General features: G+C 44.1%; 1 protein-coding gene across 1 annotated transcript in view; it reads left to right on the plus strand.

The window, feature by feature from the left end:
• Positions 1-25,759, plus strand: part of LOC147115004 (uncharacterized) — an 869,491-nt gene that overhangs the window by 513,596 nt on the left and 330,136 nt on the right. The window contains exon 22 of the mRNA XM_085993202.1: positions 16,884-17,073. Within this exon, the coding sequence (XP_085849328.1) occupies positions 16,884-17,073 (190 nt within the window). The remainder of the gene's footprint in view (positions 1-16,883; positions 17,074-25,759) is intronic.

Raw genomic sequence — 25,759 nt, forward strand, 5'->3', positions numbered from 1 at the left:
CCCGTTGTGGGGGTGGGGGTTTAATTCCACCTCCCACCCCCCCCCCACCGAATCTTTTCTAATCTAAATTTTTCTCTCCCTAAATCCCTTTGCCTCTACACCTACCTCCCTCTTTAAGAGCCTTCTTAAAACCTACATTTTAGACCAAGTTTTTTGTCACCCTTGCTAATATCTCCTTTGAAGCAAAGTCCATTTTTTGATTATGCTTCTGCAAAGTGCTTTAGGACATTTTTCTACATTAAAGCTGCTATATAAATGCATTGCCGTTGTTACAATTTTAGTTCTTTAAAAAATTAATTAATTGAACTTTGATGGCAAACAAAGTCCCTAATTATTACCTCTCTTTTGTTGAGGGTTAGAAAATATAAACATTCTATTTATTGACACCTGTGTGAGTGAGCGGCAAACAGATGAACATTATCTCCTCCTCTTCCTAATTTGAGTTGTTTTTTTTAAAGAGCACAAATTACAGGAAACTCTTTTGTATCCGGCACCGACAGGACCGGGATGGTGCCCGTTGATTAAAAATTCCGATGACGGAGAGGTATATCTACCGAGGCTATTTTTAACAAACAAAAATAAAAAAATCAAGAAATGTGCAGTATAATTGGGTGCTCACCTACAGAATGTTGTGTTAGATAGATGGTGGAAGATACTTGATTAAGTACAGTACTGTACTGCCAGTTGAGGGTAATCCATAACTCTTTAATTACTTAACAGTAAAATAAAACGACTGTATACAGCACTGTAGTTGACTACACTTATTCCAAGTCAGCTGGTTCATCAGGAATATCCATGCCAGCTGGGTCATCAGGACCATGCACTTCAACAGATTCTTCAGGCACTTCCACTGCTTCAACTCTTTTGGAAGCTTTCCTAAACATGTCCCGGATGTCTGCTTGCTTAGTGGACTCTTGCCTTTTTTGTAGAAAGGTGGAATGCAGAATATGGAGGTGCATAACTTCTTGGGCAGAGTAGCAAGGCTGCCTTTCAGCAAATTGGAGGATTAAAGCAAATCCTTCTGCAGCTTTAGCCCAAGAAATCTTCTCTTTAGAAATCTCAAATTCTTCACTTTCCATCTCACTATCCTTTTCTTTCCTTGGATTCAAAACAGTCTCAATTATTTCATCATCACTTAGCATATGCACAACAGCAACTTCTCTATCTGCATCAACCCACTGCTCAATATCACTTTCACTGAGCTTACGTAGAGGGTTTGCTGGGCCTACATTTTTCACCATGCCAGCCATTTCCATTACTGTAGTCCTCTTGGGACGAACATTGAACCCATGAAATTCCTCCTCTGAAGAACCTTCAGCAAACATTACAGAAGGCCACAATTTGCGCCAGGCTTGCCTCAAAGTGTGACCTTTCACCAAGTTCCAGGAACATGCAACATTAAAGATGGCATCTTTAAGATTGTATTCCTTCTGAAATGCGTGAATATTGTCATCTTGGTTTATCAGTTTATGTAGGAAGTCTTTCTTGTAATGACACTTGAGATTTTGGATAACGCCCTGGTCCATGGGTTGTATGAGAGAAGTTACATTTGGTGGCAAATAAATGGTGAAAATATTTCCCGAAACCAACTCGGATTCATGCGGATGGGCTCTACAATTATCAAGCAATAAAATGCATTTGCTATCTTCAGGTTTCCCTATTTTACAGAACTGTTCCCTCACAGATGGAACAAAAATATGATGGAACCAATACAAAAAGATTTCCTTATCCATCCAAGCATTTCTTTGAGCTTTGTACTCAACAGGTAAGTGCCTCACATTTTTAAATGTATGGGGATTTTTATACTTCCCAATAACAAGAAGTTTAACCCGGTGTGATCCAGCAGCGTTCGCACATGTTAGCACGGTTACACAATCTTTATTTTTCTTGTAACCTGAAGCATTAGCCTCACTAGCCCCAGCAAGTGTTGATTCCGGCAAAAGCCTCCAAAATAAGCCAGTTTCATCGGCATTGTATATCTGTGCTGGCGACAAATCATGTTGCTGCACAATCCGATTGAAATAATCGCAGTATTCTTCTGCGGTGTCGTGATCAGCTGATTTCTTCTCCCCAGAAATATCGATTCGTCGTATCCCGTGCTGTAAGCACGTTAGCCATCCCTCGGAGAAAGCACACTTGTCAGTGAGCTCCATCTTTACATAGAAATCCTTCGCTTTCTCGATTAGCATGGGTCCGGAAAGTGGAACACCCTCTGAACGCTTAAGAGAAAACCACTCATAAAGCATGGTATCTGATGTAAGAAAAAGGAGTCTTACCATCAAGTAACTTTAAAGTAAGCTTTAAGTAACTTATAAACACACTATATACAAGAGAGGTCTTTACCATGCCTCTGGTAGAAGCCTCTTACAATACTGAACAGACCAGTATTTATACCAGTCCAACAGGAAGTGACATGTGACAGGAAGTGAGGTATGTACACAGTTCATAGTTCACAGTTCACAGGAAGTGATGACATAACTTCCCGGAAGTTATTATTATCACATTCTTCCCTCCTGCAGGATTAGGAGGCTGTGGTCTACCTTTTGGTCCACAGCCGCCGAACAAGGAAGAGTCGCACCCGTTTGGATTCCCGTCGTAGAGGGTCGCTGGTCCGCTTACATGCGGTTGGCCATTGGTCAGAGTCTGTGTGGCCTGGATTGCCCTGTGAAGGGTCGGGGAGATCATGGCTTCGAGTACGAGCCCCAATAGGTTCAAAGTCGAACTGCCTCTGTTCAGAGGGAGGTGCAGAGCTGGTCTGTGGCAGATCAGTACTTTCATGCGCGGTACTGGGAGGGTCGCAACCTTGAGTACGGGGTTCTACCGGCACCAAGCTAGTTGGTGTCCGATCAGGATCCTGGAGAGGGGTATCCGATAGGTCCCAAGAGTTTCCTGGTGAAATGCCATCACCCGATGTCCCACTAGGTCCTGGTGGGCAGGGAGCCAGATCCCATAATGATACGGTAGATTCTCGGCCGTCGGAATATCGTATGTTTGCATAGGTGGGGTTGGCATCGGTTAGTTCGACCTCGTCTACGAGAGGGTCATTTTTAGACGTCCGAACGTATCTTCGGAGTAATACAGGTCCAGGAGTAGTTAGCCATGACGGGAGTGATGTCCCATGAGATGAGCGACGCTGGAATCCAAAGAACCGCTCATGAGGTGTAGTATTTGTGGCTGTAGAAAGCAGGGACCGTACAGAGTGCAATGCATCCGGAAGCACTGTTTCCCATTGCTGGTCTGGTAGGCCCCGAGATCTTAAAGCGAGACGTACGGAATTCCAGATGATACCGTTATACCTCTCTACCTGCCCATTTCCGATGGGATGGTATGGTGTTGTTTTGCTTGTAGCAATTCCCCGTTCTGAGAGGTAGTCCTTGAGTTCCCTTGACATAAAGGATGGACCCCGGTCTGAGTGAATATAAGCCGGCATGCCACAGAGAGAAAATATCTGCTCAAGGCAGCAGATTACTGTGGACGCCAGCATATTGGAGCAGGGGAAGGCAAACGGAAAACGTGAATATTCATCGATCATGGTGAGCAAATATGTGTTCCGAGTTGAAGAGGGCACTGGGCCCTTAAAATCGATGCTAAGTCGTTGCATCGGTTGGGTTGCATGTATGAGTATACCATCTGAGGGGCGGAAGAACTGAGGTTTTAATTCCACACAAAGCCGGCATTCTGAGCATATTTTCTTTACATCTCCAGTGGAAAAAGGGAGATTCCGTGATCGTACGAAATGTAGCATGCGCGTAACGCCAGGATGACACAATCCATTGTGGACATCCATGAGAGTAGAGGATGACATAGTGGAGCAGAATGCCCGTGTGAGGGTGTCCGGGGCCACATTCTCCTTGCCAGGCCGATAGAGAATGGTATAACCAAAAGAGGCCAGTTCCATCCTCCAAAGTTGTATTTTATTATTCTTAATTTTGGTTCGTTTTCGATTATCGAGCATGAAGGCGACTGATCGTTGGTCCGTGATCAATGTAAAGTGCTGGCGAGCTAGAAAATGGTTCCACTTCCGTACTGCCTCTATGATGGCTGTGGCTTCTTTCTCAACCGGAGAATAATGTAGCTCGGCACCTTGTAAGGTCCTGGACATAAATGCTACAGGACGACCTTCCTGATTCAGAGTAGCCGAGATCGCCACCTCCGAGGCATCACATTCAACCACGAAAGGGAGATTCTCATCGATGGAGTGAAGAGCCACTTTCTCCAACTGTTTTTTGAGAAGGTTAAAGGCTGCAACAGCCGCTGTTCCCAGTGGAAATGATCTAGCATGCAGCAAGGGTTGGATTTTGTCCGAAAAATGAGGAATCCATTTAGCATAGTATGCAAACAGACCGAGAGCCCGACGTAAAGAAGCCGGATTCTTAGGTGACGGGAGCTCTTGGAGCGGGCGAAGTCTTTCTGGGTCTGGCTTAATGATACCATTGCCTATGCAGTAGCCAAGGATGTTGATGGTCGGTTGCGACTCAACAGATTTGGATTCATTCAGGGTCAAATTACGGCGATGGAGGGCATCCCGAAATTTTTGGAGGTTGGCGTCGTGTTCCTGTTGATCGTGACCTGCAATGGTAATGTTATCAAGATAGGGAAAAGTGTCCCTTAGGTTTTCCTGCTTAACCAGGCCATCCATTGCCCGTTGAAAGACAGCCACTCCATTAGTAACCCCGAATGGGAGGCGACGAAATTGGTACAGCCGTCCATTAGCCTCAAAGGCCGTGTACTGCTTATCTGAGACCTTCAAGGGTACCTGATGATAGGCACTTTTTAAATCGTAAGTTGAGAACACTTTGTATTCGGCCAGTTTATTAACCATATCATCAATGCGTGGCAATGGGTAGGCGTCCAAGTTGGTATATTGATTGATGGTTTGCGAATAATCGATGCATAGTCGCTGTTTGTGAGGTTTTAGAGGGTTCTTGACAATGACGACTTGAGCCCGCCAGGGCGACGAACATGGTTCGATGATATCCTCTGCTAGAAGTCGAGAGATTTCAGCCACAATAAAAGATTGGTCTTCCTGATTAAAGCGCCGTGATTTCGTTATTATTGGTTTGCATTGAGGCGGAATACTGGCAAATAATGAGGGTTCATCAAGTGAAGCTGCTGACAATGCACAAAACGGTAATTTAGACGGTATATTAGAAATAGTAAGTCCGGGTTTGGATCCACCAAACTCAATGGTGAGTTTCTTATGCTGTTTTTGGAAGTCCAGCCCTAAGAGGAGATCACTACATAAGTCCTTGAGCACCGAAAGTCGGGTGGAGGGATACATACGACCATGAAGTGTCATATCAACAACACAAAAGCCGGAGATTCTGGTATTAAGTGATGACTGAGCCATCGCAATTGCCTGGTCCGATGGGAAGACATGTAGTTTCAATTTCGCAACAATCTGTTCCTTAATGAAACTATCAGTACTTCCTGAGTCAATTAAGGCATCTAAGGTATGCCCTTTAATTGAAATTTTTGTGGCTGCATGAGACAGGTTCTGTGGGCAAGCAGCTGTAATTGGTGTCGTTGCACAGAGAGTGGCTAAAACTCTCGGTGTGCTTCTTCGGGAGAGAGCTCGAGAGGAAGCTTGATAGGTCCTAGCTGGAGCATCTTGATAGGCCCTAATTGGGGCAGTTCAGTAGGCCTTAGCTGGATTGGCCCTCGTAGAGGCCCTTGATAGGCAAACTTTAGCAAAGTGTCCTTTTTTTTTGCAATAACTGCAGATTGCATTGCGAGCAGGGCAGGTTTTCCTAGGGTGAAAAGCATCTCCACAAAAGAAGCACTCCTTCCTAGATTGCCAAGAGGCTGCTAAAGTGGGGTCATCCTCCTCTTCTTCATCAGAATGATCAGAATTAGATTCCCCCATGATAGGGTTCACCTGAGACCGCTTGAATTGTCTGGTTGCAGCTACAGCAGCAGATCGAGATCTGGGCAGCTGATAGAGGTCTGCATTTCTCTTTGCCAAATCCAGAGAACAAGCTAGGTCAAAAGCTTTTTGTAGCTCAAGTGTTTTACTTTCTAGTAGACGCTGGCGTATAAATGGAGAGGCAATCCCGCAGATGAAAGCATCACGAATCATTTCTTGGCGGTACAGCTCAGCTGAGGCTGCCTGAAAGTTACAATCTATGCTGAGCCTGCGAAGTTCTTGCAGGAATTCGTTAATTGATTCCCCTGGCCCTTGTTGGGCTGTGGCCAGTAGATGTCTAGCATAGACCTCATTTGGGGTCTTGGCATACAGTTTCTTAAGTGCCCGAATCACCTCATCGTAATTATCCCATTCATCAACATATTCGAACACTTTTGGGGTCACATAATTGATAAGTATCCTCAATCTAGCAGGAGCATCCGCTTTACATTCATCCAGAAAATTCTCAAAAGTACGGTACCAATGCTTCCATACCCTGCCAGCTGCTGGTGTATTCGGGTCCAAGTCCAGACGAATAGGTCTAAGGATTCTCTCCATGATGGGTGGTTCCCTGGATCCTTAACTCTGAGTTTGTCCGAAGGTCTAGTATTTGTGAGTGTAAATACTAAGTTACTTAAATTGATGTAAGAAAAAGGAGTCTTACCATCAAGTAACTTTAAAGTAAGCTTTAAGTAACTTATAAACACACTATATACAAGAGAGGTCTTTACCATGCCTCTGGTAGAAGCCTCTTACAATACTGAACAGACCAGTATTTATACCAGTCCAACAGGAAGTGACATATGACAGGAAGTGAGGTATGTACACAGTTCATAGTTCACAGTTCACAGGAAGTGATGACATAACTTCCCGGAAGTTATTATTATTATCACAGTATCCAGCTTTTCAAGCTTAGGCTTACGAAGCGTACGCCATTTCTCTACACTCTTAGATGTCTCCGAGCTTGAATAAAACTTGAGCAGCTTATCCTTCTGCGATTTGATGTCGTAGATTGTTGACGAACCGATTTTGAATTCATTCATAATGTTGATACGCTTCTCTCCCCTTTCTAGTCTTTGGCATATCTCGATTTTCTGTTTTGAAGTTAACACCACTCTCTTCCTTTTGCTTGGACCAACTTTTGGGAATTCCATAATGCAAGATGGGGGAGATAATTCATGATAAAGATGGAGAGACACACAGAAAAATGGCGGATCGGAAGAGACTACCGGCAGCACGGGAGACGCACAGAAAAATGGCAGATCAAAAGAGACTACCGGCAGCGCGGGAGAGTCAGACTCCTGTTATTGAGGTGTTCGGACTTCCGACAGCGCCAAGAAGCTGAGTAGTGGCAGTTTGGAGAACTATCCCCATTGACTAACTCGGCCACTGCGGGAGACTCGGACTCAGACTCGGCAACATTTCCGGTTATTGAGGCGTTGTTTTCGGAGTATGAATTTTGCCGGCAGATTGTGACATCAGTCAAGTGCGCAACGCCCCGTTAGCGCCCTGGACCGGAAATTGAGTGGCACCCCCTGCCTTACCGCCTGCCGCTAGCAACGACAGGTTGAGGGAAGCGTTATGCTGTCAGAAAGGGACTAGGGGAGCGCTATTTAAAGGCGACCACTTCCTGCCTTTTTTTTGTCGGTGACATTTTTGCACCACGTATTCTGAGAGAGAGAGAGAGATTTCTAGAGAGATTCAACACTGTGTGAAGGGGTTTTGGGTACTGAGCAGCACTTTGCAGGTTGGTTTTGATTTGTCCTTCCTTGTATCGATTTAGAAGAGACTATGGGGTCTGCACTCTGAGCTCTTCCCCTGGTTCTCTCCATTGTTCTTTCCAGCAGATTTGACGTACAGGTCTGTCCAGGCTGAGATTCAGACCGAGATTCAAGGCTGCAATGAGCAGGATGTGGATGGAGAGCAAGATCAACCCTCCCCTTTAAGATAAAAACAGAAAATGCAGGAGAAACTCAGCAGGTCAAGCAGCATCTGTGAAGAGAGAAACAGATTTAACGTTTCAGGTCGATGACCATTCGTCAGAACTCCCCTTTAAGATTTGGACGGTGCCAGTGTGTCTGTGTTCCATTGCTGACTGAAATCACATGAGCTTCGCCAGCGCTGTGAGGTAGCGCCTCGCTCCTTGGCCTTAGCGCCTTAAGAGAGGTGTGTAGCGCCTGATTTAGCACTCCAACCACCTCCAGGGGCGATAAAAGCCAAGTTTGCTGTCGGAGGCGATAATTAGCGCCAGGCGCTAAACTTTGCGCCCGGCTGATAATGGCGCCCCAATCGGGGCGATACCGAATTTTTCCCCCAAAGCCTTTAATTATCATCTGTGTGATATTGATAGTTAGCAAATGTAATCATTTTATTTACTGACACCTGCAAGATTCAGAGAGAGACACAGTAACGGAAAAATTTGACTTCCACCTGCAGTGGGCACCAAGTTGGCAGAACAACCATGCCACCTGCCCAAAGCCACGTCAGGATGCCCATGGGTGTCTGCCTGAAACACAGACTGCCTATGAAAACTGAACAGTAGTGGTTCCATCCTGGCCTTTCAACAACAACAACAGTAACAACTTGCATTTATATTGTGCCTTTAATGTAATAAAATGTCCCAAGGCGCTTCACAGGAGCGTTATCAGACAAAATTTTACACCAAGCCACATAAGGAGAGATTAGGACAGGTGATCAATAGCTTAGTCAAAGAGAGAGGTTTTAACAACAACAACAACTTTCATTTATATAGCATCTTTCATGTAATAAAACCTCCCAAGGGGCTTCACTGGAGTATTGTCAAACTGAGTGACATAAGGAGATATTTGGATAGGTGAAGAGGTTGATTTTAGGGAGCATGTTAAAGGAGGAGAGAGAAGTGGAGAGGTTTAGGGAGGGAATTCCAGAGTTTAGGGCCTAGGCAGCTGAAGGCATGGCCGCCAATGGTGGAGCAATGAAAATCGGGGATGCACAAGTGGCCAGAATTGGAGGAGCACAGAGATGTTGAGGCGTTGTAGGGCTGGAGGAGGTTACAGAGATAGGCAGGGACAAGGCCATGAGGAAATTGAAATCACGGATGAGAATTTTAAAATCGAGGTGTTGCCGGACCGGGAGCCAATGTCGGCCAGCAAACACAGGTAATGGGTGAACAGGACTTGGTGTGACTTAGGATATAAGCAGCAGAGTTTTGGATGACCTCAAATTTATGGACGGTGCAAGGTGGGAGTGAATAGTCGAGTCTAGAGGTAAAAAATCCATGATTGAGGGTTTCAGCAGCAGATTACACCTGTGTGTGTGAGAGGCAAACAGATGAACAGGCAGGGGCAGAGACAGGTGATGTTACAGAGGTGGAGGTAGGCGATCTTGGTGATGGAGACGATATGGATCAGAAGCTCAGCTCAGGGTACATTAGGACGCCAGGGTTGTGAATGATTTGGTTCAGCCTCAGACAGTGTCCAGGGATGGGGCTGGAGTTGGTGGCTAGGGAATGGAGTTGGTGGGAACAGTAACAGTAACTTGCATTTATATAGCGCTCTTAACAGAAAATTATCTCAAAATACTTCAGATTGGAGGTTCTGTAATGCAACAACTTCCTGCAACCTCAAGTAAACATATTTTCCTAGTCTTCAGTGTAGCAGAGATGCACTGCAGCAATGGTGCTCATTTAGCTGCAGCTTCTCACAGCAGATAGCAGACCAAAATGTTGTTGCAGGTCCAATTTGGACCTGGTGCCGATTCTAAGGCAGTAGTCTTACCCAGCATATTTAAACTGGTGGGGGAGGCATCAGAAAAATTGACCCCTGTGTTTAACAAAAACTACCTATACCATACCTATGGTGCATTTTATATTCTGCAAACATGGGATATGACTTTTTGGGATAGAATTTTGCCTGATGTGTGTAACATAAGAATTATGAGCAGGGGTAGGCCATACGACTCTTCGAGACTGCTCCGCCATTCAACAAGATCATGGCTGATCTTCGACCTCAACTCCACTTTCCCGCCCGATCCCCATATCCCTTGATTCCCCTAGAGTCCAAAAATCTACCGCAGCCTTAAATATACTCAACGATTCAGCATCCTTTGGGGTAGAGAATTCCAAAGATTCACAACCCTCTGAGTGAAGAAATTCCTCCTCTCAGTCTTAAATGGCCGACCCCTTATCCTGAGACTATGCCCCCTAGTTCTAGACTCTCCAGCCAGGGGAAACAACCTCTCAGCGTCTACCCTGTCAGTCCCCCTCAGAATCTTATATGTTTCAATGAGATCACCTCTCATTCTTCTAAACTCCAGAGAGTATAGGCCCAATCTACTCAATCTCGCCTCATGGGACAACCCTCTCATCCCAGGGATCAATCTAATAAACCTTTGTTGCAGCACCTCTAAGGCATGTATGTCATTTCTCAGATAAGGAGACCAAAACTGTGCACATTACTCCAGGTGTGGTCTCACCAAAGCCCTGTACAATTGTAGTAAGACTTCCTTACTCTTGTACTCCAACCCTCTAGCAATAAAGGCCAACATGCCATTTGCCTTCCTAATTGCTTGCTGTACCTGCATGCTAACTCTCTGTGTTTCCTGTACGAGGACACCCAAATCTCTGAACACCAACATTTAATAGTTTCTCACCATTTAAAAAATATTCTATTTTTCTATTCTTCCTACCAAAGTGAATAATCTCACATTTCATCACATTATACTCCTTCTGCCACCTTATTGCCCACTCACTTAACTTGTCTATATCCCTTTGCAAGCTCTTTGTGTTCTCCTCACAGCTTACTTTCCCACCTAACTTTGCATCATCAGCAAACTTGGATACATTGCACTCGGTCCCTTCATCTAAATCATTAGCATAGATTGTAAATAGCTGAGGCCCAAGCACTGATCCTTGTGGCATCCCACTCGCTACAGCCTGCCAACTGGAAAATGACCCGTTTATCCCTACTCTCTGTTTTCTGTCTGTTAATCAATCCTCTATCCATTCCAATATATTACCCACAACCCCACGGGTCCTTATCTTACTTAGCAACCTTTTATGTGGCACCTTATCGAATGTCTTTTGGAAATCCAAATATGCCACATCCAACTGGTTTACCTTTATTTACCCTGCTAGATACATCCTCAAAAAACTCTAATAAATTTGTTAAACATAATTTCCCTTTCATAAAACCATGTTGACTCTGTCCACTCATAATGGCCCGTAATTTCCGATAGGAGGCTTCCTGCGTGTGGATGCCTCCTATCGGAAAAAAATCTACAAACTTACCTGAGGGCTCCCAAGGTGCGTACACTTCCACTCCTGGGCCTCTCCACACTTGAAATACGCAGGGCCCACGTATCGCAGAGGCGCATGCAGTTCGCAAGCGACCCTGGGATCACGTGGGCCAGGCCAGCCAATAGCAGAAGGGAATCTCCCTTCATACGTTTGACAGATGGACCTGTCAAATATATAAATGGAGATCACCCCAAATACACAGTAAAACATTAAATACCTTTTTAAAAAAAATCATGTTTTTAAAATGAGTTAAAATTGCAATAAATTAAATATTTTAAACAAATTTAATTTTTTGAAAAAAATAGTTTTTTATGGGGCTAAAAATAAACTTACCATTTTTAAAAGTATTTTAAAATTATAAATGAGTGAAAAAAAATTTTAGAAACTTTTTTCAACTCTTATGCTGGTAAAAGCTGGCTTTACGCCTGCTTTTACCAAGCGTAAGATTTCTAAGGGTTTTCTGCGGACGGAGGTTCTCCAGAAAGTGGAACTATCCGCCCGCAGAGGCCCTTCTCTCGGGCAGGCGCCCGATCTGTCAAGAGTATTCTTGACATCGGAAATACCGGTTTTCAGTGCATGCGCTTCGGATGCCTGAAACCGGCATTTCCGATGTCCCTTCGGGTGTGTACACAGCTCGTACACACCTGTAGGCATCGGAAAATACGGGCCATTGTGATTTTCTAAGTGCCCTGTTACACTTCCTTAACGATGGATTCCAACATTTTCCCGGCAACTGATGTCAGGTTAACTGGCCTGTAGTTCCCTGTTTTCTCTCTCCCTCCTTTCTTGAATAGCGGGGGTTACATTTGCTACCTTCCAATCCACTGGGAACATTCTAGAATCTAGGGAATTTTGGAAGATCACAACCAATGCATCCACTATTTCTGCAGCCACCTCTTTTAGAACCCTAAGATGTAGGCCATCAGGTGCGGGGTTTTGTTGGCTTTTTGTCCCATTAGTTTTTCAAGTACTTTTTCTCTACTGATATTAATTACTTTAAGTTTCTCTCTCTTATTAGCCCCTTGGTTCCCCACTATTTTTGGTATGGTTTTTGTGTCTTCTACTGTGAAGACAGACACAAAATATTTGTTTAAAGTCTCTGCCATTTCCTTATTCCCCATTATAATTTCACCTGTCTCAGATCAACGCTTACTTTTGCTACTCTATTCCTTTTCACGTACTTGTAGAAGCTCTGACAATCTGTTTTTATATTTCTTGCTAGTTTACTCTCATCCTATTTTCTCCCTTTTTATCAATATTTTGGTTATCCTTTGCTGGTTTCTAAAACTCACCCAATCCTCAGGCTTACTACTGTTCTTCTCAACATTATAAGCCTCTCCTTTTAATCTAATACTATCCTTAAATTCTTTAGTTAGTCACGGATGGATCACTTTTCCTGTGGAGTTATTATTCATCAATGGAATGTATATTTTGTTGAGAATTTTGGAATATTTCTTTAAATTTGCCACTGCTTGCCTACTGTCATACCTTTTAATGTAATTTCCCAATTTACCTTGGCCAACTCACCCCTCATACCTATGTAATTGGCTTTATTTAAGTTTAAGACTCTCGTTTCCGACTGAAGTATTTCACTCTCAAACTCGATGTGAAATTGTATCATATTATGATCACTCTTCCCCAGAGGATCCTTTACTATGAGATTACTAATTAACACTGGCTTACTACACAATACAAGATCTAAAATAGCCTGTTCCCTGGTTGGTTCCATGACGCATTGTTCTAGGAAACTCATCCTCTAGACTGCCTTTGCCAATTTGATTTGCCCAGTCTATATGAAGATTAAAGCCCCCCATGATTATTGTATTACTTATGTTGCAAGTTTCTGTTATTTGTTGATTAATACTCTGTCCAACGGTATAGCTGCTGTTTGTTGGCCTATAAACTACTTCTGCCTGTGTTTTCTGCCCCTTGTTATTTTTTTATCTCCGCCCATACTGATTCTACTTTCTGATCTTCCGAGCCAAGATCCGTTCTCACTACTGTCCTTATGTCATTCTTTATTATCAGGGCTACCCCCCTCCTTTTCCATTCTGCGTTCTTTTCTAAACGTCAAGTACCCTGGAATATTTAGCTCCCAACCTTGGCCAGATCAGCCATGATCTTATTGAATGGCGGAGCAGGCTCGAGGGGCCAAATGGCCGACTCCTGCTCCTATTTCTTATGCTGCAACCACATCTCTGTAATGACTATTAGATCAAAGCCATTTATCTCTGTGCCATTAATTTGTCTATCTAGTTACGAATACTTTGTGCATTCAGATAAAGAGCCTTTAATTTTAACTCTTTACCATTATTCCCTGCTTTCACCTTATTCGCTGATCCACTTTTACCATTAAACTCTCTGTCCCTTCCTGTCACACTCTGCTTATCATTACCCAAATTGCTACACTGCTCCATTGCCTTGACTTTTCTCTTTAGATTTCTAAATTTGCCCTCACCTGACCCCCTCCCCACTCCCCTTTTAGTTTAAAGCCTTATCTGCAGCCCCAGTTATTCAATTTGCCAGGATACTGGTCCCAGCCCGGTTTAAGTGGAGCCCATTGCAACTGAACAGCTCTCTCTTTCCCCAGTACTGGTGCCAGTGCCCCATGAATTGAAACCCCTTTCTCCCACACCACACTTTGAGCCATGCATTTAACTCTCTGATCTGCTTGTCCCTATTCCAAGCATTTGTGCATGGCTCAGGTAACAAGAGATTGTTACCTTTGAGGTTCTGCTTTTTAATTTGAACCCTCGCTGTTCAAACTCATTCAGCAGAACCTTATTCCTAGTTCTACCTATGTCGTTGGTTCCTACATGGACCACAACAACTGGATCCTCCCCCTACCATTCAAAATTCTTCTCCAGCCATGAGGAGATATCCTTAACCCTGGCACTGGGCAGGTAACACAGCCTTCGGAACTCCCGGTCGCGGCTGCAGAGAACAGTATATATCCCCCCTGACTATACTGTCCCCTACCACAACTACATTCCTTTTCACTCCCCCCACTTGAATGGCCTCTTGTACCACGCTGTCTTGATCAGTTTGCTCACCCACCCTGCAGACTTTTCCCTCATCCATACAGACAGCAAGAACCTAATACCTGTTGGTCTAATTGTGAATTACAGCATTTTTTGCATAAGAATAGCTTAGAAGATTGCATTTTCATTTTTTTTACACAAAACTGAAAAAAGGAAATTTCACCTTGACTTAACTGCTTTTTTTTGCACCACTTAACCAGAACCCCATTGCTGTGTTGGTGGTTCAAATTTTAAAAAGAACTAGAGATCGAGCACTATTTCTTCCAGTACTAACATATGCAGATAAGTGTATCACATGCGGTATTGATCAAAAATTATTGTGCACTGGAAACTTTTGCTCAAAAAGCATTATAGTTTCTCTTTATTTTTCCTAATTCACAAATGTAGCTCCTGTAAATGTTACCTGTGAGAAAGGCAAGTTGAAAACATCTAAGAAATTGCCTCTTAACAAGACTCTATTGATCATCTTAAATCAAAAGAATATGTTTGACATAAGATTACCTGCCAGCTTGAACATTAAGTACATTGTGTTATAGCCCCGAGCAGTCGTAAGTCTGCCACAGTAATTGTAAAGAAAGCATGCTGCTTTTGGTGCCTGTGCCCCAAAACCACCTACAGCAGAACAGATATTTTTTTTAAACTTGGTTAATATGGAGAATTAGAGGTGTTGATTAATCTGTTTCACAATCTTTTGTTCGTGTTAAATGGTCAAGATTTAGTTAAATATTTTTGATAATTTTCTCTTTTGATTACAAAGATCCTGTATTGCATTCAAAGATTTTTTTGAACAAAAACAGCACCTCAAAATAGTTTGGGAATCTTTAAGGTTATCTCTAAAGATTCATGTAACATGTTTAAAATTGATGTGCGGTGGGTCAGAGATTCAGGTGCGGCCTGTCACTATCCCTGCGTCTCTGAATGGTGAGGCTGAGGTGCCCCTGATATTGGTCCTCGGGCCTTATTTCAATGGAGCCGGTGATGAGCCAATGAAGATCAGGCCACTGGTAGCGTGAAGTGGGGAGGGGAGAAACAGGCCGGGGGGTGGGTCGGGGTGTGGCACGGGGAGATCGGAGGTAGCGGAGGTTTGGGCAGATCGGAGGCCGGGTGAGTTGGAGTGGTAGTGGGTGTGGGGGTAATGGTGGGTGGAATGCCGGTGGGTCGCAATTTTTAAATGTGGGGTTGGGAGGAGGTCTCCTGCTTCTCCCAGCTCCACAATCGGGCAAGTATATTTCATATTGCAGGTAGCAGGCGATCCCATGGTCTGCTTTTCCTGAATGCTGCCGATGCTGCCTCAGGGCAAACCAATCTTGCAGTGGGGGCCTAAACAGGTGTTAGGTCCCTTATTTGCATATGTGAATAGCCTAATGCCTGTTTCAGGCATGGGCACTGCACAATGATTTGTTTCCATTGCACAGCCAAATTTATAGTCCTGGATGTTTAAGCTGTCAACCTGTTTTCTGTAACCCCTTGCTATAGTTAGAAACATAGAAGATAGGAGCAGGAGTAGGCCATTCGGCCCCTCGAGCCTGCTCCGCCATTCAATGCGATCATGGCTGATCATCCAAATTCAGTACCCGGTCCCTGCTTTCTCCCCCTACCCCTTGATCCCTTTAGCCTTGAGAAATACATCCAACTCCTTCTTGAATATATTTAATGAATTGGCCTCTAGTATAGTTGTACTGTCGTTAATAAAGATGAATCACAAATGTTTGCACTGAGTTAAATATTTAGTAATCCAAGTCATCTGTGTGATTTCCTGAGGCACAAGTTTAAACATTTCTGTTACTGCTGACTCATATTAATCATGACTGCTGTGTAATCATTAGTCTATGTTTTTCCAACAATGGAAAATCCCAAAACCATGCAAATGTTCTGAAGATGGTTAAATTGATTTTCATTCCACTTCATATTGATTGATTTACATGGTAATTTCCATCAGCTAACTCTTATTCAAAATAACAAATTCGTATTGTGTCTTTTTTGGTAATGACTTTCAGTTGAATATGTGAGATGAAGTGAAGGGTGCAACAAATTAAAAACTGTCCTTATAAGGTGCTATGTCTGCTGCATTCAGGCAGACATCTATTGCAGACTTTTTGTTTTCAGCAGTTAACAGAAAAATAATATGATGCTTAAATGTTGTACTTTAATGTTAATACATTTGGGTAAGATGATGTTGGTGTTTGGCTTTTCTGTGACCCAAAAATATAGCACCCTCTATTGGTTTATTCTGAGTGCTAGTTACAGGCAGTACTTCCTTCTTGGCCTGCTATTCCTCCATAATCTCCTGTACCATGCGCCCTGAAATCCAGCTGACAGGTGGAACAGATGACTGTAGACGCAGTGCGAGGTCAGGATTCGGCTCAACTGTGTTGCCCGTGATAGTGGAGTGGCCTAACAACACTCACAGTCTAGGCTCACACATAAGTAATGGCTACTTTGGCAAGGAACAGAGCACCCATGGAACTGTGCCCAGCAAGGAATTAATGCTTTCAGGAGAGAAAGGGAGAAAACAAATGAAGAACAAAAAACAAAATTGGCTTCTATTTGTGTATTTGCTGCATCTAACATTAAAATCTTAGAATATTATTTTACGTAATTAATAGGGAAGTATACAGGTTAAGTGACTTTAAATTAAAAAAAAATTAATGTCTAATTGTAGTTCAAGAGCTTGCAAATCGAGAAGAGAAGCTCATTTTAATGGAGTCAAACTTACAAGCTACTGAGAAGCAGCTAAATGATCAAATATCTGAGAGAGTTCGTCAAGAGCAAAAGCAACAAAAATTACATACAGAATTAAAATCACTGAAAGAACACCTTGAAACTACTGAGGAAGAGATGAACACATGCAAGTAAGTTATTGCTCCTTTACAACTTTTATTTTCTGTTTGTTGGCTTTTATGTTATAGTGCTTTCATGTTTTCACAAAGTGGCAATTGTTTCTTTTCCTCATTACCCAAATACAGCTTCATAGCCCATATCAACTCCCTAAGCTAATTCAACTTTGTGGCTTTTTGGTAAACCATCTGAAGTTTGGTTTGATGATACTATTGTAGATAAATTGGGGTAAGCCTTTCAAACTATTCTAGAGCTGTCTTAAAAGGCTAATTCCACAACCTCTATTTCAAGGACATTAAATTCTGATGCCCTGTCTAATATTCTGTGTTTCAAAGCAACTAATCTTAATCCTTTACCATCCTGCCAATAGCTCAGTAAATGAGTGCCCTCCCCATTGTATTACAGTTTATAGAGTAGGAAGGTCTATGTGGTCTATGCTAAATTAGCTGATTGAAGTGTGGCATTTGGGATTCTACAATTGACCTGAGTACCCCTAGACTAAGCAAACAGGTTCTCTACTCCTGGTCGTTAACCAGTGACCTCTGTTGGACAAAGTGGTTTTGCTACATTGGGTAAGGGCAAGATTGAGCTTAACTCCGATGTTCTGCCAGGTTGAATAATTTGCTGACACTAATAGTTTAGGCTTGCACATGAGGAATAGCAACTTAGGCAAAGTAAAAGAGAGCTTACAGCCCCCAAAAAACTGTATCTTGAGTTACTGCTTTCAGAAGAAATGGGGAGAAAATATGTTGGAAAAATCCTGCCAATGCTCTCTATGTTTCTTCTGATCATTTTTTTTTATTCGTTCATGGGATGTGGGTGTCGCTGGCAAGGCCCATCCCTAATTGCCTGTGAGATGGTGGTGGTGAGCCGCCTTCTTGAACCACTACAGTCCATGTGGTGAAGGTACTCCCATAGTGCTGTTAGGGAGGGAGTTCCACGATTTTGACCCAGCAGCAATGACGATATATTTCCAAGTCAGGATGGTGTGTAACTTGGAGGGGAGAACTGATTTTTAAAAAGTGACAGCAGCAGCTGGTTTCCAACTTGAGTTTAACATGCTAGTAGGAAAGCTTCATAGTCACTTCTTTATAACAGACATTATCATCATGACACACTAAGTTAAATCTTAATGAAAAGAAAACTGTATGGTACTTATTTATGATTGACTTTGTTAAAGGCACTGATATTAAGAGCATACTTAAATGAAAAGCTCTTGTTTTCTATAATTTCCTTGTTATTTAAGTAACAGTGCAAATGCATAGATCTGTAGATCTAACTTTTGTCATGCAGTGAGCCTGTAATAGCCAGCCATGTGAAGGTGTTAGCCATATATTTTTATTCCTTGAGCTCTCGAAAATCTCTTTGTGCTGAAGTGAAATGTTCCAGTCAATAGTTACTGGTAGGAAAGGGCCGTGTACAGTTAGGTAAAGAAAGAAATAACTTGCATTAATATAGCACCTTTCACAACTTCAGGACGTCATAGGGTTTTACAGACAATTAAGTACTTTTGAAGTGTAGACGTTGTAGGGTTCTTAACCCTCCCGCTTTTGGTGGGAGTCTACCGGAATAGCCGGTTGGTCTCCGAGCCCTGCTACTGGTGACTCGGCAGAAATGGTACTTGTATGCATGGTTCCCGTATGTGCAATACCTTAGCTGTCAGGGCTTGCATCCAATTCATGTTTGGTCCCCCCACTATTCGGAATGTACCTTACCAGTTGTGAGGATGGCGCCATTGAATATCACCTGGCAACTCCATGTGTCCTGAGAAAGCAACACAAACTGGGGGGAAGGAGGGAGAGAGGGAGAAACAAAATAGGGAGGGAGGGAGAGAGGGAGAAACAAACTTGGGAAGGAGAAACACAAACTGGGGGAGAGGGAGCTCATGTCAGTCTGTGATGTGCTCTGTTGTGTAATTTTTATTATTATGTGAGTCAGGCAGCTTTGGCACTGTCCCCCTGAGGACTGCGCCTCACCTCCTGATGCTGGGCTTCAGCAGTGGGGTGTGGGAGTCGTGAATTGAATTAGTTTTGGTTTTATTTATTGTTTTTATAGCTTGCTGTGTATAGTAAAAATTCAAAAAATTGAATGAAAACTTTAGTTAGAAATTACTTGTATCGAGTCAGTAGAATTTACTTAGTGTTTCTCATTGCGGTCGATACTGTAGAAACATCACAAAAGTCGTTTTTGTTCAAACTTCACTTATCCCAGAACAACCCAGAATTTCCATCCCTAATATATAGTATGGAGGACTGTGTTCCAAACAAACGAATCCATTCTGAAATAAAAACTGAAACTGCTGGAAATACTCAGCAGGCCAGGCAGCATCTATAGAGAGAGAGTTAACATTTCAGCTTGATGATCCTTCGTCGGAACTGCTCAATGGTTTGATGTTTGGTATGGGGAAGATGGGAGGAGGTGTCGGAGAGTTGGTGTTCAGCTTCCGCTAGGTAGAGGTCGGTTTGCCAAACACCAACAGCGCCACCCTTGTTAGCAGGTTTAATGACAATGTTGAGGTTGGATCTGAGAGAATGGAGTGCTGCAAGTTCAGAGCGAGTTAGGTTGGAGTGAGTGAGGGGAGCAGTGAAATTGAGGCAGCTGATATCACGCCGGCAGTTTGCAATGAAAAGATCTAGAGAGGTTAAGTTGCTTTTGTAATCCATTCTGATCGCTTCTATGGTGATCAAAGGTTAATACTGTAAGTAGTTTCCTTAATTCATTAGACATTATTAGAAAAGTAACAAACAAAAGTTAAGAAACTCATTTTCTTATAAGAAGGGAGAAAAAGAAAAATAGCTTTAATATCATGAGATAAGCAAACTGGTATAATTGCTGCATATAAAACAAGATTGATTTTTCTCCAAATCTATGTGATATTGATTTAATAGATTAAGGCCTAGAAATTCAGTGCCCTTAGCGCCGATTTTGCGGCGCTAGAGGGCCTAGCGCTGCAATTGGCGCCGGCGCCGAAATTGCCTGGGGCCCTTCCGCCGCGGTAGACCGGTAGCGCTGCGCCGGCACCGATGACGTCATCGGTGTGCGCAGCGTCCCGGTTGCCATGCCGACGGGCCCCAGCGCCGAAATTCAGTTGCGGCCGCCTCGCCCGTGGCAGCCGCAACTAAGACTCTGGCAACAGAGTCTTACATGACTTTGCGCCGGCGCATTAAAGGCCCCGCGGCGGCCGGCCGCTTTCCCGCCGGCCGCCTGGCCGCAGCTCCCTCCCCGGACTTCCCCCCCACCCCCCCCCGGAACAGAAGCAAGCCCGGCACTTGTCCGAGGTGCCAGGCTCATTTTTAAAAAGATTTTCGCGGGCCGCGGCCGGGTGCAGGCAGCTCCTCCTTAAGGGAAGGAGGAGGCCTGCACTTCCCGAACCTGCCGCACCGCAGCGGGCGCCGGAATAGCGCCGAAATTCAGCGCGTTGCGCCAGTTTTCAGGCGCAAACAGCTCTCAGCAGCGCCGGCAGCCGTTTGGGCGCAGAACTATTGAATTTTGGGCCCGACCAGCGCGACTTAGCTCCGGCACTAACTTCCGGCGCTAAAGCCCTGGCTGCGCCAAAACTCAATTTCTAGGCCTATATATGTAAACACTTGAAGCATTCCATTTTACTCAAATTATGTACATGCAAATTGCTATTAATGAGCTATAATACATTGTTAAAGCACATTCCAGGGCCAGATCTACTAAATAATTTCATGCATATTAAAAAGCTGTTTGAGGAAAATGCAAACTATATGAGCCATCAACTAAAAACCTGTAATGGAAATAATTGCACTATTTCAATTCCTACCGTCTATTGTAGCAGTTAAAAGTTGTCAAAGAATGTGAGGCTGGGAAACTGGAAATTGTAATAATTTGCAGTATCGATTGTTTCAGACCATGCAGTTGGTGGAAAGGCAAATATAGACACTTTATTGATTACATTTTACAGCCATACTTTCAAGACATAATTTTTACTTCTCATCTTTGTGCTACTGTGCCATGACAGTACTTTTCTTTGTTTCAAGTAACTCACTTCTTGTCTACCCAAGGGGAAGGAGTACGGACCTATCTCCATTACATTTCCTTCAGTAACAATCCTTTGAGACAATTGTTTCAGATAAGCATACGCATGTTACAGCTTTTCATAAACAATTCATTGTTATAAGTAGATTGTTTCAGAATTGACTTATTATTGCAGCTTAAAAACAACTAAGTTTTTTTGTAACTTATTAATTGCATCGCTGCTCAAAAAGGAAAATATTAACGATTTCATTAGTCAATATTCACTGAAAGCATATTTTAAAAAGAACAGACCTGGTGATTTATTGACATTTACACCTGGATCTTCCTGCACAAAGTAATGTTGCCATTGATTTACCGCTGATTGCAGTATATTACCACTACCAATAATTCAACGTGTATTGTTGTTACTATTGCTTTGCATTTTCTGTAGTGTATGTACCTTTAAGAGAGAACTACTTTTACAGCTCCTGTATACTGTAGTACCGGCAGTGACCACACCTGTATATAAGCCTTGAGCATGCCTCTGTACTGTCAGTCTTTAGACTACCCTCCTCCAGTAAACACCTGTTGATTATTAAGTTACAGCCTCCGTGTAGTTATTGGAAAACATCATACTTTAAGAATCACGGATTCAACAGTGGCGACGAGGTCGATTCGAATCTACCTGCAACTCTGCATTTCCCTTCAAGGATTCGCTCCGGGAGGGCGGTGGAAGAAAGTCGAGGCCAGAAGCACGGGCGTCGACCACGAGCAACCGCCCAGTCATCCGGCAGAGAGTGAACATCGCAGGGGAGGCTGTTGAGAGCCGGGCTTGGTTCCCCAGCCACGACGATCCAGCAACAGACTGGCAACAGGTACAGCGCAGACCCTTCCCGGACAGTGGCGGCTGGAGCCGACCGACGGCAGAGAAAAAGCCGAGCAGCGTCGACGGGGTAAGAGAGAGGGTGAAGCGCACAGGGCGCAGCCGGGGGTTGAAAACCGAGCGGCGTCGAGGAAAAACAAAAGAGAGAGAGAGGGTAAAGCAGCAGCCGGGTTCAGGACCGAGCGGTGGCAACGGGAAAGGTGCACAGGAGAACGCGCAGAGCACAGCCAGGGCTCAAGGGCTGAACAGCGTCCACGGGGAGAAGAAGGGAGAGCGCGGGAGACGCCATTGAGCCGCGGAGAAGAAGGGAGAGCGCGGGAGATGCCATTTTTAGGTTGAGAGCTGGAGTGACAGTTTGAAGGTCGAGAGCTGGAGTGACAGTTTGAAGGTCGAGAGCTGGAGAGACAGTTTGAAGCTCGAGAGCTGGAGAGACAGTTTGAAGCTCGAGAGCTGGAGAGACAGTTTGAAGGTCGAGAGCTGGAGAGACGGTTTGAAGGTCGAGAGCTGGAGAGACGGTTTGAAGGTCGAGAGCTGGAGAGACGGTTTGAAGGTTGAGAGCTGGAGAGACAGTTTGAAGGATGAGAGCTGGAGTGACAGTTTGAAGGTCGAGAGCTGGAGTGACAGTTTGAAGGTCGAGAGCTGGAGAGACAGTTTGAAGGTCGAGAGCTGGAGAGACAGTTTGAAGGTCGAGAGCTGGAGAGACAGTTTGAAGGTCGAGAGCTGGAGAGACAGTTTGAAGGTCGAGAGCTGGAGAGACAGTTTGAAGGTCGAGAGCTGGAGAGACAGTTTGAAGGTCGAGAGCTGGAGAGACAGTTTGAAGGTCGAGAGCTGGAGAGACAGTTTGAAGGATGAGAGCTGGAGCGGAACCCGGTTACCAGGACGCCAAGTTAGACAGCCAGGGTAATGTGCAGGCCAGGTGTGTGGAAGAAACCGAGGGGAAACATCGAGAAAAACTGAGAGGAAACATCGAGAAAGACAGGAAACATCGAGAGAGAGAGAGGGGAAACATCGAGAGAAACCAAGATGGAAACATCGAGAAAGACTGAGGGGGCACTTTATTTAATTTAATTAATTAAATTTATTTAATTATAAGTTGTGAGTTCCTCACGATGCTCTCCCAGTGCGGCCACCCTGTAACCAGAGATTATTCTAGAAGCCTGGGTAGAAATATCAATGTAATTACTGTAGAAATTACTTTTTTTACATTATTGCTTGATCATTTTATGTGCTATTTTTTTATGTCTTTTATTTATTTTATGTCTGCTTTATTTATATTTAAAGTATGCATGCGTGTATATGTCGGTATGTGTTTTTTTGTGATGGCGCAGATGAAGATGGCTGCCGTCCTTGCGAGCTCCGTGCGTACCAGGCAGCTAAGTGTTCTTGCTGCTTGGTGCTCTCGGCTCGTCAAGAAAAAAGCATTTCACTGACTAGATTACACTTCTTGTGTTTAGTTATGTGACCAATAAAATTGAAATTGAAATTGAAATTGAATTGAAATTGAATTTTAGAAGCTGCAGCGGAGAAGAAGGGCGAGCGCGGGAAGAAAGGAAAGCGCGGGAGATGCCATTTTGTGCCAGCGGAGAAGAAGGGAGAGCGCGGGAGATGCCATTTTAGACAGTTAAATCACACCCAGGGATGCCGAAGAGTGGCAGTATCACTGCGTTCGACAATGAAGTCAAAGATTGGGCGACATATGTGGAACGCATTGAGGTGTACTGCAGGGCGAATGAAGTGCCAGATGCTAGGAAAGCACTGGTTTTGTTGAATTCCATGGGTGCAAAAACTTATGGCTTACTGCAAAACCTAATAACCCCAGAGAAACCCGTGGATAAGAATTTCGAAGGCATAGTAGAAATCCTACAGGACCACTTAAACCCCACACTGCTGCTGATAGCAGAAAGATTTAAGTTCCACAAAAGGAACCAGCATAAAGACGAAAGTAATGCTGAGTACTAAACGGAACTGCGCAAGCTATCGAAACACTGCCAGTTTGGAGTGGGACTAGCAGATACGTTAAGGGACAAGTTTGTGTGTGGGCTTCAAAGTGAAGGAACCCAGAAACGGCTTCTATCAGAAAAGGATCTTACGCTGGACAAGGCTTTCAGCATGGCAGTATCACACGAAGCAGCCGCACGAGGCGCTGCAGAGATACAACGGAGACCGCAAGAATATGGCACCAATGAAATGTCGTATGGAGCAGGGAAGTGTTATCGCTGCGGCAGAACAACACACGACCAGAAGGATTGTTGGTTCAAGGACCAAGTGTGCAGACAGTGTGGAAAAGCAGGACACATAGCAAGAGTCTGCAGGTCAGGGAAGAAAACCAACAGCAAGAAATCTCCACAGGAGAAGTACAAAAAGGTACATAAGGTGATGGACAGTAGTTCAGACGAACAAAAAAGTGATACAGACTCCGGAAGCAAGGAGCTGGGTTGTCTGAAACTACATAAGGCAACCAAAATGGAGGATCACCAGACTATCTGGGTCACACTCAAGATAGACGGAGTCCAAGTGAAAATGGAATTGGACACAGGATCAGCCCTAACAGTCATAAACCAAAGGGACTACAAGCAGCTATTTTCACATATACCCTTGAAAGCTACAGAGATTGTCTTGAAGACGTACACGGGGCAAAAAGTCTACCTCAAAGGAAAAATAAGGGTGAAAGTGATATACAAAGACCAGGAAATACCTAAAATGGACCTATATGTATTGCCAGATGGAGGACCACCACTACTAGGACGTGAATGGATCCGGAAGATACAATTAGATTGGCATTCCATACAGGTACTGAAGGTTGAGGCCAAAAAGGATGACGACGTCACACCTGGACGACTGTCAAAAATGCTAACTGACGCACAAGAAGTGTTCCAGGAGGGACTCGGAACACTAAAAGGCATAACAGCAACGATTAAAATAGAGGAAAATGCAAGCCCAAAGTTTTTTAAGGCCAGACCGGTGCCTTATGCGATCCGACCAGCCGTCGAAGCAGAGCTGGAAGGATTGGAACGTTCAGGAGTACTGTCCAAAGTAGACTGGAGCGAGTGGTCTACACCCATTGTTCCTGTAATGAAGAGGTCGTTGAGTAATACGCCTTGGGAACCAAAGAAGGTCCGCATCTGTGGGGATTTTAAGGTGACAGTGAACCCAGTCCTTCACACGGTACAATATCCGCTTCCACGGATTGAGGATATTTTCGCCTCGCTATCTGGAGGTAAACGCTTCACCAACATTGATCTGGCCCAGGCGTACTTGCAAATGGAGGTAGAAGAAGCCTCGAAACAATACCTCACGATCAACACTCATAAAGGTCTCTACCAGTACAACCAGCTGGTGTTCGGGGTAGCATCGGCTCCAGCTATTTGGCAAAGGGCAATGGATCAAGTCCTGCAAGGGATTCCAGGGACCCAGTGTTATTTGGACGACATCCTGGTCACGGGCGAAAATGACAGTGATCACCTCGCCAACCTGCAGAAGGTGCTCACTAGATTAAAGGAATATGGGCTACGAGCTAATCGCCACAAGTGCGAGTTTTTCCAGAAGCAGATCTCGCATTGTGGCCACGTTATTGATGAAGAGGGGTTACATAAGTTCCCTGAAAAGATTGAGGCAGTAGTCAAGGCTCCAGCACCGGAAAATGTGTCACAACTGAGGTCGTTCCTCGGGCTGGTAAACTACTACCATAAGTTTTTACCAAATTTGTCTACAGTATTACACCCACTGACCACCCTGCTGCAAACGGGGGTACCATGGAAGTGGAATGACGAATGTAAACGAGCTTTCCAGAAGTGCAAAGAATTGATCACATCAAAAGAGGTGTTGGCCCATTTCAA

This window comes from Somniosus microcephalus, chromosome 7 (assembly GCF_052327205.1).
Source record: "Somniosus microcephalus isolate GS21.2 chromosome 7, FLI_Smic_1.0, whole genome shotgun sequence".
NCBI classification, from domain to species: Eukaryota; Metazoa; Chordata; class Chondrichthyes; order Squaliformes; family Somniosidae; genus Somniosus; species Somniosus microcephalus.